Source organism: Agelaius tricolor, unplaced genomic scaffold, assembly GCF_023055355.1.
Source record: "Agelaius tricolor isolate 1412-34295 unplaced genomic scaffold, bAgeTri1.0.p SCAF_6, whole genome shotgun sequence".
In the NCBI taxonomy this organism is placed as follows: domain Eukaryota; kingdom Metazoa; phylum Chordata; class Aves; order Passeriformes; family Icteridae; genus Agelaius; species Agelaius tricolor.
Window position 1 is genome coordinate 4,985,803 of NW_027269266.1, and position 17,546 is coordinate 5,003,348.

At 42.6% G+C, this 17,546-nt stretch overlaps 1 protein-coding gene across 2 annotated transcripts in view; it reads left to right on the forward strand.

Moving 5' to 3' along the window:
• DPP6 (dipeptidyl peptidase like 6) overlaps positions 1-17,546 on the forward strand; it is a 568,804-nt gene that overhangs the window by 49,833 nt on the left and 501,425 nt on the right. Inside the window, exon 1 of one of the 2 annotated variants that reach the window (XM_071428576.1) lies at positions 12,754-13,223. The exons of the other annotated variant lie outside the window; for it this stretch is intronic. Coding sequence (XP_071284677.1) covers positions 13,173-13,223 — 51 coding nt within the window. The 5' untranslated portion in view covers positions 12,754-13,172. Of the gene's footprint in view, positions 1-12,753; positions 13,224-17,546 lie in introns of those variants that run through there. 2 annotated transcript variants of the gene reach the window in all.

The window sequence follows — 17,546 nt, forward strand, 5'->3', positions numbered from 1 at the left end:
TGGATTCTGTTCTGTAAGTATTGCAGAGATATTTTGTTAACTCAACTGGTAGTCTGCCATTTTTAATTTTAAAAACAATAGCTATGGCGCTAGAACTAATCTGTGGGAGTTGTAAGGGAAAGAAAATAATTTCTCTTACATGCCTTCATCTCAGCTCACATCTAATTTATTCACTTCATAGACGCATAAATTCACACAGAGTTCAGACTCAGCTGAAACTAGAATAGATGGAGTATTTATTGCACAGGCAAGAGCAGCCTGAGGAACATCAGAAAAAAAAGAGAGCACCAGAAGACATATTCCCAGCTCTTGTCTCATGAGCACCTTTCATTTCAAATTCTCTTACAAAGGGGTAAATAGTACCAGAGCAACTGCTTTAACAGACTGCATGTTACAGCTGCTTAGGGACAAGTTGTATCTCTTGTACCAAAAAATGCCTACTTTTTATTTTATTTTTTTAAAAATCAATTATTTCAAGAGGAAGTAAGGCATAAAAACTGTAATGGCCAAACTCATGCAGCATTTGGAGTTACATCAAATTGCTCCACAATGACTTTGGCCCAGATCTGAGTTCATTTTCTTTGTATTCTACAAAAACACAGAACACTTGAATTTCAAGAAGGTAGCAAGGATTTGTGTGGAACTGAATGGGAGACAAAAGAAAATGAGTGGCTGCCTGGGGTTAGGATCTCAATCCACTTCTAGCTACAGCAGCAGACACAGGAATATAAATTTTGTCTCTCAGTAAATTTTTGAGAAAATAATGTCATTTTTCTCCATAAAAACTGCTTCCAAGCTCTCCTCCTCAACTTCTAAGGGTGTCTGCATGTGTGTTGTAGCTCTCGGCCCTAGAGGTCTTGGGGATCCACCTTGTTCCTTATGGAAAGGGCTGAGGAGAGGACTCCTTGCCCCAAAGCTGTAGGGTGGGTGCTGGATGTTGGTTTTCAGGCAGCCCAGGCACACAAATGAGCTGTGGAGCACTGTGGTTATTCAAACTCAGGGCACTTGTTTGGGGCACCCAGGTAGGTCTGTGTGAACCCAGGACAACTGTGCGAGTCACAAACCTCAATGCCAGTGGAGCTGAAAAGGTACCAGAGTGAGGTGTGGGCTGAGCTGAAATTCTTATGATTTCATCTGTAGACCCAAATGTCAGAATTCCACTCACATCTTGCTTTAGTGCTCCAAGTCTTCCACTGGCTTTAATTCCTTTTGTTCCTCATATTTCCACTTCAGAGCCACTGTTGCAAAGTTATTCCAACTCTTCCCATTTGCCTCTGTGTTTGATCTCTATGTCCTTTTACAGTATGGATTGGTCAAAATGTGTTGTTTACATTTTGACTTTGCCACTATTTCATCCTTGGAATCAGTGATTCCTCTTGCTTGATTTTTTTTTTTTAACTATATAAATGACAGTTGAGATGGGTTCAATTTGTAAAACATCTTGCATATAGATATTACAGAAGTCAATAAATTTTCTTATAAATATGCAAGTTTTGGTTACAAAAAGTATATTTTAAAAGTATATTTTAGCTTAGTTTATGAGAAACAGTAGCCTGATTTTTTTTATTTTCAGCAGCCTGTAAAACTTCATTTGGTGGGGGACTTACAGGACTTAGCTTCAATGGAAATGAGTGACTTAGTAAATTCTTAATCATCTATTTTAAAACTAAACAGCTTTAGACACAATTAGCAGGTTTTGATAAATAAAAGTTTTCATTTTTTATTTTTGATAAATAAAAGGTTTTCAATTTCACCACAATTCCCACAGAAACTTCCACATTTTCTCCTTGCTTGTGTAGGGAGAAGGTTTTGCTGTCTTGTAACTAGGATTTGCCTTTTTATGCCCTTGTTGTTTCTGGTTAACTTTCCTTGTGTAAGGCACATTGTCCATATTCATGATGTGCATAAGACACCTGGTAAAAAATCCAGTAGTTGAAAGCCAAGATCAGTTAAACAAGGATCTATCCTGTAGAAAGAGTTAATGTATTATGAACCCCCATGATGTAAAACAGCTGCATTTCAAAACAAAATCACTCATGAAGAATAGTTTTGCATTTTAAAATGTCAGCATAAAAATATATTCTTATCTGTAAGAGAAGAATATAATCCTCAAAATGTTTCCTCATGTTGTATTCCAAACACTGAACTTTGTTGTTTCATTTGTATTGGTGTTTAATAAATTGGTTTTGTTTTTCAGCTGCAACAAGGCAAGATGAATTTTGTGGAAAAGGGCAGTCTAATGGAGATGTGGTGTGTAATTTGGATGATGAATTATCAGAGCAACACAGTAGTCTGTGTTGTGGTCATTTTATTGTTCAGTGCAGTAATAGAGTTAACTTATATTTACATTTTCTAATTATATTTTGTTATGCAAAAGATTATACGTACGTAACCTCTTGCCAAACCAACCACTGAACTCTACTTCTCTCTCAGAGAAAAAAAGAAAGAGAATAACTGAGACTGAAATAGAAAACAAAATAGATAATGAAAGCCCACAGAAATTACAGAGAGGCTCCACACTGAATTCCAGACAAGCCTCCTGCATTTCATCATGGCCATGGCCTTCTCCTGTCCGCCAAGCCTGCAGCTCAAAGTCTCCTCCTGCCAGCAGCCTTGGCCAGGATCCCTTGCTGACTTCTGCTCTGGGAAATGCATCTTTAAAATCCTTGACTTTGGGATCAGCTGGGGAATGTGCCTGCTGGAGGTGGTGGCACCCAAAACACTGAAATTGTTCTCCCTGGAAAGGTGGCTCCCCATCAGAGGAGCTGCAATGGCAACCCAGTGATCAGCGTGAGCAGATGCCATCTTCCCCAGACTCCAGGCACAAAGAGTTTTTGTTCAAAGGGATGGCTCAAATTTTGGTCCCCTTTTCATGCAGGATGGTCACGCAGGAGCCACATGAGTTGCCTGGGCAGTCACTTCACTGACAGAGAGAGAGGGAGGGACCCCAAAGTTTTGGACCAGTTTTTTTTTCTCATACCTTCCTGTGCAGTATCTGTCTTGGTTTGGAAAGACATCTCTGCTAAGGAAGGCAGGAGCCTCCCCTGAAATGGAGAATGTAAATCCTCCCCACCCCGCTGAATTGCTATGAATTTTAAATTAAGGGGCTCTCAGGCAAAAAAAATATGGGAACAGGAAATAGCAGTTCTTTCATAGGGAAGAAAAATAAAAGGATAAAATAAACAATGCAGTAAATCAAAACAACACTGACGGAGTCAGAACCCAACCTGACACCCTGTGGGTCAGGCTGTTGGCAGCAGTCCCATTGGAATTGTGGCTCAGCCCTCCTGCAGTGTCAGGGGTGGCTCTGCTGGAGCAGGGATCCTGTAGAAAGGTGCAGTCTCTTCCTCTGAAGATCCAGTGGAAGAAGAGGCAGCTGCTGTTCCTCTGGGGAATCCAGTGGAGAAGCTGTGCTGGTGTTCCAGAATCTCCAGATTATATCCAGGTAGGAATGCTTGGCTCCTCCCTCTGGGCTCACATCTCCCAGGGGGATGCTGGAGTTCTTATCAGCCATGCAGTGACATTCAATGGCTGTTATCAGCAGATGTCCCCTCCCAAGGGAGGAGGGATTGTGGTCACTCAGAGAGAGATAAGGCAAACTGCCCACTTGACAGAAGACAACTGCCATACAGATGGTAATAGAATACATCTTGCCTTGCAATCTGGAACAGTATCCCAGTAAGCTGCTCTCTGCATCCCTGAATTGAAAAAAAACCAATGTTTTTATTAATCTACTCGGACACACTGGGTCTGCCTAAGTCAACTGAGAGTCTGCAGAGGTTCCTCTCACCTCCCCATCATGAGCCTCAATAGCTGAATTTCCTGAAACCTCATTTATGTGTCTTCATAAGTGAAGGATGGTAAAATCTTTTTTTTTTCTTTTTCTGATAGGATTTCTAAAGATTTTTGTTTGTTGCTTCCCATGCATTTGTTGCAATGAACACCATTTTCCTTACTTAACTGTTTCCTCACCTTTAAATGACTGTATCTAAATTAGACACAATAGGGTGCATTAGAAAGATATTGAGAGGATATATTAATTTATGACCCCAGGCAAAAGAGAACTTCCCCAAAATAAAGTCCAAAGCAGGTTTAAACTCTGGTTCTTCAACCCCAAGGCTGGCAATCTGAGCTAATACCTAGGAAAATAACAACTTTTCCAAAGTTCCTTTTGATTCTGTTAGGAAAAGTTCTACCTCCACATTAGGCAGCACTGTCTTTAACTGAGGGCAAAATGTTGATGTAAATTATCATTTGCATTCTATAGACCTTGATTTGGAGCTGAAAATGACAGAATTAATTAGATACTTGACTATTCTTCTTAAATATTTTAGACATTCAGAGCTAAACTCTTGGTCTCTACCCATCTTACTAACACTGGAAAAACAACAATTCTATGGTAATACTTCATATTATTGGATAGATGTCAGGTCCCTGTTTGCTCCAATATTTTATAAATGTGATAAAGTGAAGGCCCTAATCTAGAGAGTTCACACTTTGATAAACTTAAATAATTAAAATTGAGTGATTGTCACAAGAGATTAACTAAATCCTTGACTTGGGAGAACTCCAGAACACCATCCTAGCAATTGATTCACACCAATAAACAGCAAGATTGCTTGTAAACATGATATCAAGCTCTTCAAAAGGAAGGAAACTTAGGTACCTGGTCTCAAAAAAATTAAGAAATTAGCTTACAAAACACATATAAGAAGAGTAAACTCTTTGTTAAAATGCCTATACAGCAATATTTGGTCACCTAATTTGGTCACTAAAATTCCACTGAAATTCCACTACAAAGTGGAGAAAAAAAAATTTTAATAATTTTCTCTACTTTCTGGTGTTGTAGGAACATAATCCAAGAGCAAGAAATGTTATCTTTGCCCTCAAGGTGGAGAAGAACTCAAAGTGAATTGACAGGCTTATATCAACCTCTCATCATTAAGAAAAGGAGTAATGCAATTAAATGTAGTCTTATTTTGTTGAAATATTTTATGTCAGGCACAGGGTGTTCTGAGGTGATACAGATAATTAGCAGAGAAATTTAATCATCCATATCACAATGAAAGGAAAAAAATTGGCTCTTTAATCAAAAGATAGACCCACCTGATCTGAAATGAGAATGTTTCAGTATGTCTTCCAGGCTAGAAAGCCTAGTTAAAAATTAATGGAAGTTGGCAAGCATTAAATTATCTACCTAAAAGATCCTATACAGCTTCACAAATTAAATAGAAGTCCATTGATATTCACAAAATAAGTTATCTGCAGGACTAATGCATTGGAATAGTGAAATAACATATACCAAAGGCAGAATGCCTTCTGAGCAATGTGCCATCACTGGGGCTTGTGCTAAATACAAAGTTCATTTGTGGCTCCAGGTTTTCTGCTTGGTTTAAGTGGGAACTGTGCTGTTTTATACCAGTAGAGCTTGACTTATGGTGGTGTTGAAGGTAAATTTATGGCTAGAGCTGGCTGCAGCTGTGGCTTCAGTGGCAGGACTTGTGTTGATTTCAGTGGGATGAGCCTCCTTGGCTCCGAGTGCTTGGCATTTTCTTGGCAATATATGAGATCCTTCTTGGTTCTGGGACTTGTGGTTTTGATATCTTTCCAACTTGGCTGGAATCACTGTCAGGAGTGAACATTTCAGTGAAGGAGATTTTGATGCTTTTTTGCATTCTCAACATAATGGTGATTAAAAAATGTAGACTGTCAGAACTGTATTGAAATAAAATTAAACTTGTTTCAGAGGATAAAATCTGTTGCATAACAAACTTTCAAATGTTTACCACAAGTCTGTCTGTATTTTCATTTCAGTGGTAATGAGAAAACCTTAGCACATATGCTGCTTTCAGCATACTTTATTCTAGTTAGGCTTTTGTGTGGATTTATGCATTTGTTTTTAAAGATCTGCTGAGTCTCCACTTGCACTGGGAGAAGCTTGGTGGCACAGGATACTCTTAATTTAGCAAACACAATGGGATCCATTTGCTAGGCACTGGAATTGGTGAAGTCCAGATGGAAATCCAAAGTACATGTAAGGATGAGGATACTTGCTAGAAGAGATTAATGAGGAGTTTATCATTCTACAGCAGGACATGTAGTTTTGGAAGTATAAAAAAACTTTAGCTCTGATTATCCAGAAGTGGTACTTGCCTGAAAAACAGCTCCTATAATGCTTCTTATTAGCATTTTCCTGTTACTGCTAGTAATCCTAATGATGTTGCTCAGATTTTCTAGCATCCCCATGCATTTAAATTTCATACGCCCAGACATGATGCAGAAATCATATTCTGAATGCTTTTCCTCCTACTCTGAATCCCTTAGCAACTTCAATTTCATTCATGGAGAAGTAATTATTTGAAGTCTGTGTATTTTTAGCTTTTATTAATGGAGTTTAAAAGTTGGAAATGTGAAAAAACAAGAAGCCTTAAGGCAGAATCTATACTTCTAGTAGAAATCCTTCAGATTTTGCCCTCCTACAGCTGTCCTACATCACTTCATGCTTGGGCTGTACTACAGAGTTTATCTGGTGCTTGTCTTAGGAGGAAACCTTGTGTGCAGTGTGGACAGGGACTCATGTATGAAATACTTCTACCTAAGCAAGTGAAAATACAGCACATTCATTATTCTTATGGATGAGTCTGAAATCTCCCCATCTAATCTGCTTTTGGGAGGGCACAGAAGGTTCTGCCTGGGCCAGGTGAGGTATCAGCACAACAAAATAAAAGGCACTGCCCCACATGAGCCTGTGAGCTTTTGGGTTTATCATGGGCTACATGAAAGCAAGCTGGGGATCTCTGTACTGACCCCATGCTCTGTTTGCAGGGAATAATTCACTCAGGGCTGGTGGGGAGTTGACTGAGTTCCAAGTGATGTGTCTCAAGCCAAATCCTGGTGAATCTTAACAAATTACTGAGTTTTCTGAGAACTAAATGTCAGAGCACACATGTGAGTATTTAGTGTCTCAGTAGTGTCAGGAGGCACCTGATGTGTTGAGCTCCCCACTGTTTCCCCTGGGAAATTGGTACAGGAAGAATAAACTCTCCAATTACACCCTTGGGAAGATACACTCCTGTTGGTGTAACAGGAACATATCTGTCTTCTCTCAAAGACAACAGTGTTCAGCTGTTCCACTGCAAACTCCCTGAACATGTGAAGGTTTAAAGTCCAACATTAAACTGGAAGGGATATGAAGTGAATTAACATGCTGTCAGAAAAATGAGATGGAGAACAGGTTGGTAGTAACCAAAAAAAAATCGAAGAATTAAAAAAAAATCAAAATATATATAATTCTAAAATTCAGAGGTTTCTATCATATTCACTTTTCAGGAAAAAGAAGATGCTGTCTGAGATAATATAATCTCCTTTTTTTCAGACTCTTCCATTCATGTTAACAAAGATGGCTTAAGCACCCTCATGCAGTAAGAGCTAGCAAATATTAACTTTTCAACAGCAGCTGCTCTGTCATTGTTCTAATCTCTTGAAGAATTAGTGATCCTCAGAAGTAAATTTTAAGTTTATTTAACTGTCTATTTACTTTATCTTTCCTTCCAGCTTCTTCTCTGGAAGACAAGCCAAGACTTCCTTAGAAGTCAAGACTAGAAGCTGTAAATACTTGGGCAAAGTTTTAGGATATTAGGAGTGAAGACTTTTCAGAAAAGACATGTAGCTTGGCTTGAGCAATGAAATTCTCAAAATTGATCCACTTAGAAAGAAAAACTTATTCCTTGCTGTAATTCTCTGAGGATTTTTTGCAGTGTTGCATTACTAAATACTCTTATGGAATATGTTTACTATTACTAAAGCTGTTTCTGACTTATTTAGGATTGCACAGGATGGATAGCACTCAACCATTTCATTTGGGATCCCACCAATTCTGTTCCTCTTGAATATTATAATTTAATAACAAAGCAAGTACTAGAGATAATCTTTGCCTCAGCTGTTGTCTCCTTTTCTTGGCACTCATTTGACCACATCTGTGGTTCTGTTCTGAGGCCTCACTGCAAGACTGATATAAATTGGAGCAAGTTCAGCAGAAAGCCCCCAGGATGGTCAGGAACTGGAACATTTAACTTTTTCAGAGGAGCTGAAGGAGGTGGACTGATTCAGTCTGGAGTAGAGATGGGTTTGGGGAGACCTGGCAGCATCTTTCCAATGTTTTGGGGAGGTTTATGAGAAAAGGGAACCAAGTTCTTCACAGTGAGGTGTGTCAGGAGGATGAGAAGCAACAGGCACAAGCTGAAACAAGAAGAGTTCAGACTGAATATAGGGAAAATCTTTATCCCTGTGAGAGCAGTCAGCCTTTGGGACAGGTTGCCTGGTGAGACTGTGCAGTCCCAGTTCCTGCAGGATTTCAGGATATGGCAAAGCTCTGAGCAACCTGGTCTGACCTCAGAGCTGACTCTGCTTCAGCAGGAGGTTGGGGTGGAGACTTCCTGAGCTCCTTCCACTCAGAGTGATGTTTGATCTCAAGCCTTTGGGATGGGTTCCCCTCAGCCTTTCTAATGGAAGTCACCAGCTTTCAATGACACTTTACAGAAACTCAGCCTCCCTCCCTGCTCAGCTCAGACTGTGGGCTCAGTGAGGGGAATTAGATGTGAATCACATGAAAAACAATGTGCTGGGGACCTGGGTCTGGTGGGATGCAGAGGATGGGGAGAACTCAGAGCGAAAAAGTAATATGGCTTAGCCCAATCTTAGAGAACACAGTCTTGAAATTAAGTTTGGACAGAAGCCTGGGCATAGGCTTGTGGCATCAAGCTGAGAGGTTGAAGACAGGATCCTCACAAAAGGGTCTGACAGAAGAAAAAAACATTTGTTGCATTTTGAAAACACAAATACTTTTATTGGAGACAGTAAAAAGTAACCTTAAATGAAGGAGAGGAAGTGAAATCCTGATGCTCTTAAAACTGCTTCTTAGTACAACAGCTGTTGCATTTTTCTGTGGTCTCACATCCTCAAAGATTTTTCTTTCAAAATATTGAAAAAATGAATGTCTGTGCTCTGCAGCCAGCTAATACTTTGTGAAATTAATTATTTCCTTCTATTCAGAAGGACTGTTCCTAGGCTTGTTTGGAGAGTCAGGAGAGCCAGCATCAAATGCATTGAATGGGTTTTATTTGATAAAATAAATTCTCCCAGTCTCTTATCAATGTGGCTTTAAATAAAGTATTGTGAGTAGGATGTAAGCATTGTAGCCTGTGTTCCTTCTCAGATAAAGAAAGTCAGCCTCAGAGTACTGAAACCCACAAAGAATAGAATATCTATGAGGCTTTATTTTTTTTTTCCTAGATCTCATTCTGTGAGAGATGTAAGAAAAGCACATTTTCTCAAAATGGCCTATAAAAATGTTGGGGGATGAAGATGCCATGTTGGTGTTGTCATAGTACCTGAGGTACAGAGGCTATCTCTAGATCAGATTGAAAATGAAAACTTCCTCATTTCCCAGGGTTTTCCTCCTGTTATACACCTTAGATTCAAATGGACAGATTGCAAAAAAAGCCCCTTTTTGTACAGGGGTTTCACTCCAGACCTTGCTGTTAAGATGCAGCTGAGTCTGGGCCAAACCTTCCCACATTCATATCAAACGTAAATGTACTGGCAAAGGAGGTGCACTGAGACTAAACCAAGGAATGCAAAAGTAATGAATTTTCACATTTTCCCTCTGAGAAAAAGCCTGATATGATGAAGGAATTTTTTCATGTTTTATTGAGGTTTTGTGGGCTGGATCTCTGGTCTTAAATATGGAGGCTTTTTAGCTACTTAAATCATACTACTTTATTGGGTCCCAGGGTGATTTTCTGTCCTTCCACATCATTCAAAGGAAGCAAAAAAATATGTTCCCTACAAAAATACAGAAGAAATATCAGATCATCTTTCTGCATTCACCATGTCACTTCCTAATCATAAAAAACTTGATTCCTTGTTGAGTGAGAGTATTTGTTGCAGCTCCAGCGAATTTCCATTAAAATGACATGGAGAATATCCATCAAGAAGAAAAGCTCAAAAGATGTCTGAATGGTGGATGATAAGGACTCCAGTCAGATTAATGCACTTGAGGGAGTTATGTGGTGGTATCACTTGTAGCTGCCCTAAAAGTCCCAAATCTGAAGGAAAATGTCATTGACTGTTTGCAACAGAATCAGCTGGCCACAGCCTGAGGTAGAAATCTGCAGCACAGCTTAGTCTCACACTTCTAGATCTGAGACCAAGTCTTGGATGTTCCATCAGCCAAGCAAAAGTGGTTTAGGAGTGAAAATTACCAGCCAAGGTCGTGATCAGTATAACCTGAACTCTCTGGGAACACGAGGGATGCAGTTTTGCAATCATAGAGAGCAACAGGCAAGTCATTTGTTAAAGAGATATTTTGATCTGTAACTAAAAGGATTATTCTGTCTGGGGTGCTGTGATCCTTCAGGCTGGAAGAGGCCTCAGGAAGTCTCCAGCCCAACTCCCTGCTCGAACAAGGTGACCTCTCACATCAGACCAGGCTGATCAGGGCTTTACCCACTCAGCTTTGGAAACTTCCAAGGGTGGACTCTGGTCATAAAACTTATCAGAGTTTTCACTATGTCTTTTCTCAAAGTGTCAAACGAGTCAGAAAATGAGAATTAAAAGCTGTAAAAAAGAATTCTCTCTCGTAAGGTGTTTGGCATTTTTCTACGGCATCATCAGTGTTATTTTGCACAACACCTAAAAAAATTTTTGTTTCCTGCTCTGGAAATCTCTGGATTATAGGGTCAGCCTTCAATGGCAGAAATGGGAACATAGTAATGTATAAATTCTAGACAAATGGACCCTGGTTGATGTTTAATAAAAGAAAAAGCCCTAGATATTGTCAGTGGTAAACTAAGCATTTTGCCAGTAATCTCAACCTTAAACAAAGCTGTCCTAATCAAGATAATTGCTACTTTTATGCCAATAGTGCATAAAATAAATATGAAATGAAAATAAGAGATAAACACTGCAACTGCATTATGACAAATCTGAGGTAAAAATATGCAAAACCCCACTACTGCCAGAGCTCAAAGTATGGTGAGTATTTCTATTGGTGTATGAAGTCATGCAGGAGGGAAATGAGACTATTAACAGTCAAGCACAGATATATTTTGCATTTCTTTGTAATTAAAACACCTAAGGGTAAAAACCGAGATGGAAGAGGATCTGCCTGATAAAACACCAAAATTAAAGAAATCAAGACCAGAGTTTGAGGAACAAAATGAAGAACTTCCTGCTCAAAATGCATCTTGTGTAAGGTATAAGCCATTCCCAATAAAGACAAGGGAGAGAGTAGTCAAGATCTTCAAGTGGGGAGTGGGATTTTTGTAAAACAAAAGCTCTCACAGGTAACCCTCAAGGGTATCAGCATCACCTGCCATTGGCACTTGCCACAAGTGTCCTGGAGTCTCACCTCTCCCATTACCACCAATTCTGAGATACTTGCTTAATGTCTTGGGTGAGATTTTGTATTTAAATATCTTTCAACAGCTGGGTGGCTGGAAGAAAACTAGAGTGTGAACAACACTCTGAGATTGCACAGGTTGTGTCCTATTTCTAGTGAACACCCATTGCCTATGAAAATGCTGCAAACTGAGAAGGAGCAGAGTTCAAAGTGCTACAGATGGGCATAAAATAAGGATGCATGGACATGTCTGCAGTTCCCTCACAGGAAAAAAAGAAAGAAAGAAAGAGCTTTTGGTTTAGCCATTGGCTTGGTTAAACCTTGAATTATAAGAAGAGTTCCTGCTTTTTCTTCTCAGATATTAAGCAAATCACTTCTCAGTTTCTTCTCTCCTTTTGAGTGATCAACACGCAAAGCATCCCCTTTCCTGTGAAATCAATGGGCACCTAATTCTCCTGAAATATAATTACTTCTGGTGCATCAATCAGGGAGAGACAAGAGACACCACACTTCACAAGCATTATTTTTCTGTGTGCAAGCTGAGGTGTGAACCTCTGGGATGTGTGGCAAGGCTCTATCCCTGGAAAGCTGCACCAAGGCGATCAGGGACCACGTTCTCACAAGGGCAGCAGGATCACAGCAGGATCACAGCAGGATCAGAGTCTTCCAGCGGCTGCTCCAGCCACCTGTGGGGCAGCAGGACTGCAGTGACAGCCAAGGGAAACCTCTCACAAGTGTGGGCACCTCTGGAAAGGCACAGAGGCCACGGCCGGGTCCATCTGCAGCCCGGCGCGGGCAATGCCCTTGGCTTTGCATTTTCCCGTGAGGGAACCGAGCTCCGGCATCCCCCTGCCCGCTCCTGCGGCGTGCGGAGCGTTCGCCTCGGATCCCAAAGCCTGGCGTTGGGACAAGTGCCTGGCAGCTCCCCATGCCCGAGAGCGCCCCACGCTGTGTCCTGCGGGCTGGCAGCCGAGGGTCCGGGGGCTGCGGGGCCGGGATGCGGGCGGGCCGGGGCGCAGCCATGGAAACGCGCCGAGCATCCCCCGCTCCCCGCGGCAGCGCCGTGCGATTCCCCACCCTCCCTGCACCAGCCGTGGCCTGGCCGGGGCCGCGGCGGCTCAGCCGGTGAACAGTTAACGCCGGAGAGGCGGCTCCTCTTCCCACACCCTCCCCGGTTCCTGTTGTAAAAAGCGTGTGTAACCCCCCCCGGGAGAGCGGCGAGCCGGGCACGGCCAGCGGAGGGGGCGACCGCCCCTCCGCCTACTCCAGCTCCCCTCTTTTTTTATTTATTGCCTCCAAACCCTCCCTTTTTCTGCAACTGCTCTGCGGGGTGGGCTCGGCTCGGCGGGACCGCCCGGGCCCGGGGCGGCGGCCGGGCATGGCCGGGGCGGGGGGCGTGTGTGCGGCTCCCTCCTGCCCACCCCGCCCCGCCGGCTCCCGCAGGGCAAAGCCTGGATCCGGGTGGTGACAGAGCTGGGTGCCCCCGCTGCTCCCCGCCTCGCCTCTCCTCTGACAGGGGTGCTTCATTTTTATTGCCTTTTTTTATTTTTTTTTCCTCGCCTTTCGGTCAAAAGGAAAAATATATATTGAAAAGGGTGGGGAAGGAAAATATAGCAAGCAGGCACCCTCCCCCCTCCGCTGCTCGTAGTCCCCTCCACTCCACACCAAAAAGAGCCATCGCAAGTGCACGCCAGTTCTTCACCAAAGTGATCCAGCCGCTGGATTAAGTAACTCTCGGGGAACAGCACACGCACGCACACACACGGCAACAATGAAGGAAAAGGCAATGTTTCAAACGGCTAAAATGCAAGGAAACATGCTGGTAAGTGGCTGCTGCTGGCGCCGCCAGTGACTGTGAGTGAGTGTCGGGGCTCCGCGCTCGGCTCGGCGCTGCCGGAGCCGCGGTCGGTGCGGAGCCCCGCTGCTGGGGCTGGGCTGCCCGGGGACACAGGAGAGGGGGCTTTGCTCGCTGTCCGTGCCCCGCGTGGTGTCTGTGCCCCCGCTGAAGGGGTCGAGGGGGATTTGGGGCTGCTGGGGTGTCCCCCTTTGCCGGGGGAGTGGGGCGCAGCGGGGCTCGCTGGGGCTCCGCGCCCCGGCACGGCCAACTTCGCCAAGTTGATGACCACGGTGTGTGTGCGTGAGCTGGGGGCTGTGCGGGCTGCATCGCCTTTCCCCCCGGTATTACTACTGGAAACATTTGTCTTCATGCCATTAAAAAAAAAAAAAAAAAAAAAAGGGAAAAAAAATCCTACTCAGGATGCTTTTTCAATAATCCCCCTCCTCCCTTAAGGAAAAAAAGAAAAGCATCCAGCTGCTGTGCCGGAAGAAGTGCTGGTTGCCATCTTGTGCTGATGGAAATCTATTGGTGTGTTTTGCCTGCTGGCTTGACCCGCTGGGGGCGGCGGGGCCGGGGGTGCGCGGGGCCCCGCATGCGGCGGCTCCGCAGCCGGGAGGAGCTCGCTGCGGTGGGGCGGGGGAGCACCGCAAGCTGGGAGAGGCTTCAGCGAGCTTCGCCTTCGAACCAACTCCTTTCAAATAACCTGAAGCTCGTAAAGGGGACCTGTTGGTCTCCTGTCCCCTCTCTGCTCAGGCAGAGCACTCCTGTCTGTGTTTTGCCTCCCCTGTGAGGGGAAATGCTAATATTTAATACAAAGGTGGTATCTGTTTCTCTCATGCCTTCTGCTGATGTGTTCAAGAAGCAGCCAAAGTATTCACCATCCTTTAATCAAGTTCTGTAGTAAAATGCTTTGCTGGCATTTTAAGGAAGTGCCTCCTTTTTCAACTCCAGTAATATTGCTTTTTCCAGCAGTAGTGTTTAAGAGGAAGGTGCAATGCTATGTGACCTGTGAATTCAAGTAAGGGAACTGAACAGGAACTTCTACAAACATTTTTTTTCCAAGAGAATTGCACAGCCTGTGTGATTGCAGTGTGGTGTTCCTTTTATTGTGCTTTTTAAAAGCCTGGGGAATATCTAGTGCTGGAACTTGGAAAAATTTAGATTATTATCTGCTTAAGCTACTCATCCTCGTGGTCATTATAGCCTTTGGTTAGGATGTTCTCTATCAGTAAGAAAAAATAATTAACCAGCTGAGATGACATTGTTTGATTCAAGTACAGGGTGAGCCTAATTCGCATACACAGAACGTGTAAAATCACAGAATCAATAAAAACCTCTTGCACATTTTCCTTGCTGGTCTCTGAAGTCAGGGAATGAGGAGCAGGCAGGGATTCCCCCACTGCCACTCAGCACAGGGCTGGAGCTTCTGCTGGGATTTCTGCCTGGTGCTTCAGAGCATGGCAAAATGGATCCACACATCCACAGCTCTGCAGGATGAGCAAAGGCTGGGAGATGGATCTGCACTCAGGGCTGGGTAGCAGGGGCTGCCCACAACTCCAGCCTTCAGCCACAGACAACAGCTTTTGCTTCTGACTCAGACAGGAGCAGGATCTGGCCCCTCAGGCTGCTAAGTCACAGTTACTTCTGTCACTTGGGGCAGCCTCCCTGGATTTGAATGCAAGGTTTTTCTTTGGAGAGCTCATTTTTGAGACACTGGGCATCAAATTTAAAAACAGACAAACTGTTACATTTGATTTTGGTGGGGGAGACAGGTGGTTTATTTAGATAATGTCTGTTTTTATGGGCCACCACAACCAAACACACAGCTGGTTTCTGAGTTAGTCTGTGGTTGCAGATGGATCTGTTGTTTATTTAAGCGAGAATTAAGTTTAGGTGAATATTTGAGCTCTAAAATACTTGAATAGATTTTATATTCCTGCAAGATAATATTTAGCAGACCTCATTCTGAAAACTGAGGTATGCTTTGGATGGAAGTTCCAACAAGTTAAGCCAAGTACTTTCTCCTTTTCCTTAAGCTGTTGTTTAAAAAAACAGTATTTTTTCTTTTATATCACTTTTTTTACAATTAAAATGAGAATTCCTGAACTATACATGTCAAATCCTATACTGTGGATGTCCTCCCTCACATATAGGCAGTGATGGAGGATACAGGGTTAGGGTGTGTGGAATCCCAGAAGGTGCACTACAGAGTGCCCTGCAGTAAGTGCCTCAGCAGAATTCAAAGAGTCATTGAAAATTCAAAGCCCACCATGACTTTTTGTTTGTTTGTTTGTTTTCTGGCAGTTTTGCTGTTGCTTAGAATCCTGACAAGCTTCTAACGATGTATATATTTCTCTTCTCTTTAAAAATCTTTGTTAAATTGAGCTATTTCATTCCTAAAAGGATGTGACAGCAGGTGATAATACTGACACACTGGTCCCTGGCCATGCAGTGGACCCTTTTTAAGTGTGGTAATAGCTCATGGAGTCACTACACCTGTGACTTCTTTATTACCTAATTAGACCAGCAAAAAACAAAGCCATTCTTGTGACACTGAGATATATGTTTTTATCCCTGTGGCAGTATTTTACCAGGGCTTTGTTTGGTTTTTTGGTGGGTTTTTTTTTTTTTTTTCAAACAACAGCATTTACCTGGAAAGGTGCCTATTTTTATTTTACTGCTGTACTTCCCATTCATCATTTGAGCCAGGGGAATGCAACTTACAGAAATAGCTCAAGCTCTTACAATGGGATTTCTCTTAATTCTACATAAAAGCTGTAGGGAGTGATTAATACACAGTGGTTTCTCCTAGTAAGAACTGACATACCCTTGAGTTTTCCACAGTGTATTTGAAGTTAATGTGCAACAATATGGTATGGAGATAAATGTTTATCACTTTTGGAAGTAAATTTAATGCACTTGCATTTTATCCTAACTTTAGGTATGGCTATATAAATTATTTCATTAAAATATTCCAGATTTCTTCCTTACATGTCCAGTTGTCAGGTGAAGGACAAAAATGCCAGCTACATGTTTTATTCTACACTTCCCTGTGCCTCCCCAGGGTCTGATCTATCATGTACACAGGCTTTTTGTTTGGTTTTATTTGATTGATTTGCAAAGAAATGTATCCAAAAGAGCTGTTTGGAAGAGGGCCTTGTCTGTAGTGCCAGATTCTTCTCTTACATGCACCCATGAAAATCCCAATTTGTTACAGGTACAATTGCAACAAGGGTAAAAAGGAGCTACCACCTTTGATTGTAGACAATTACGTGAGAGAAAAATGGGTTTGGAGGGGTACAGAGGGGTTTTGAAGGCAAATTAATGTGGTGTGTGTGAGCAGGCTGTTACTTTGGCACACTTAGTGGTCCGTGGAAGCAGTGAGCACCTTGCTCTATCCATGTGTGTTAGAAGGATATTGCTGGGAAACTCATGTTCTGAATTTCAGTCCAACCTGCAGTTGTTCAATTGTTTGGAAACTGCCAAGAGGAGCCATAGTGGATGTGTCATGTTTCTGCTTGACTCTGATGAAAAAAATCTATGAATAGGGCAAAAGAGACAGTGTGGGTTCAATGAGAGGAGTTGAAGGAGAGTCTAGAGATTTAGATTTTCAGTTTGACCATTTAAATTCCAAGTCTGATAGCTGCAGTTTTGATGCACATATAAAAAACCCAACTAAAATAAGCCCAGTGGCAGCTGTTGTCTCCTCAGAAGTCTGCTAGCACCTCTGAGGCCTCAGAGACCACAAGGGTACAATTGACATGAAGACTAAGCTACTCTGTCATCCCAGGAGTGCTCCTGCTCTTCCTTGAGAAACACGACTCTGCTGCCTCTCAGGAGCAATAAATTCTTACTGAAATAAATAAGACCTTGGTGTTCCACTGTGATTTCCCTTATTTGCCATAATTTACCTACAGGTGTGTTTCTTGCAGTGTTCAATCACATGGCACTGAAACAGGGTGAAATTCTTCTCAGCCAAAAACACAGTTTTCCTAACAAGGGCTAGAAAAGCTGGGTAAAGATTAATTTGTTTTGAAACTCCCACACTGAAGTGGTGGAGTTTGTGATCCAGTGCAGCTCCCTGCTAGTTTGGCCTTCCCTATGTCTTATATTCAGCTTGACTTAGGAGCCAGATGCAATCCAGATTTTGTGTACTATTCCTTAGTTGTCTGCTACCTCAGCTGAAACACAGGGAGCTCCCGAGCTGAAGGCAAGGGAGCTGTGGTAGCAGTTCCCAGCTGAGCTATCATGAGTTCAGCTGAAGTTTAAAGCCAGGCAGGAATTCAATTGCTGATACTACAGCAAGAA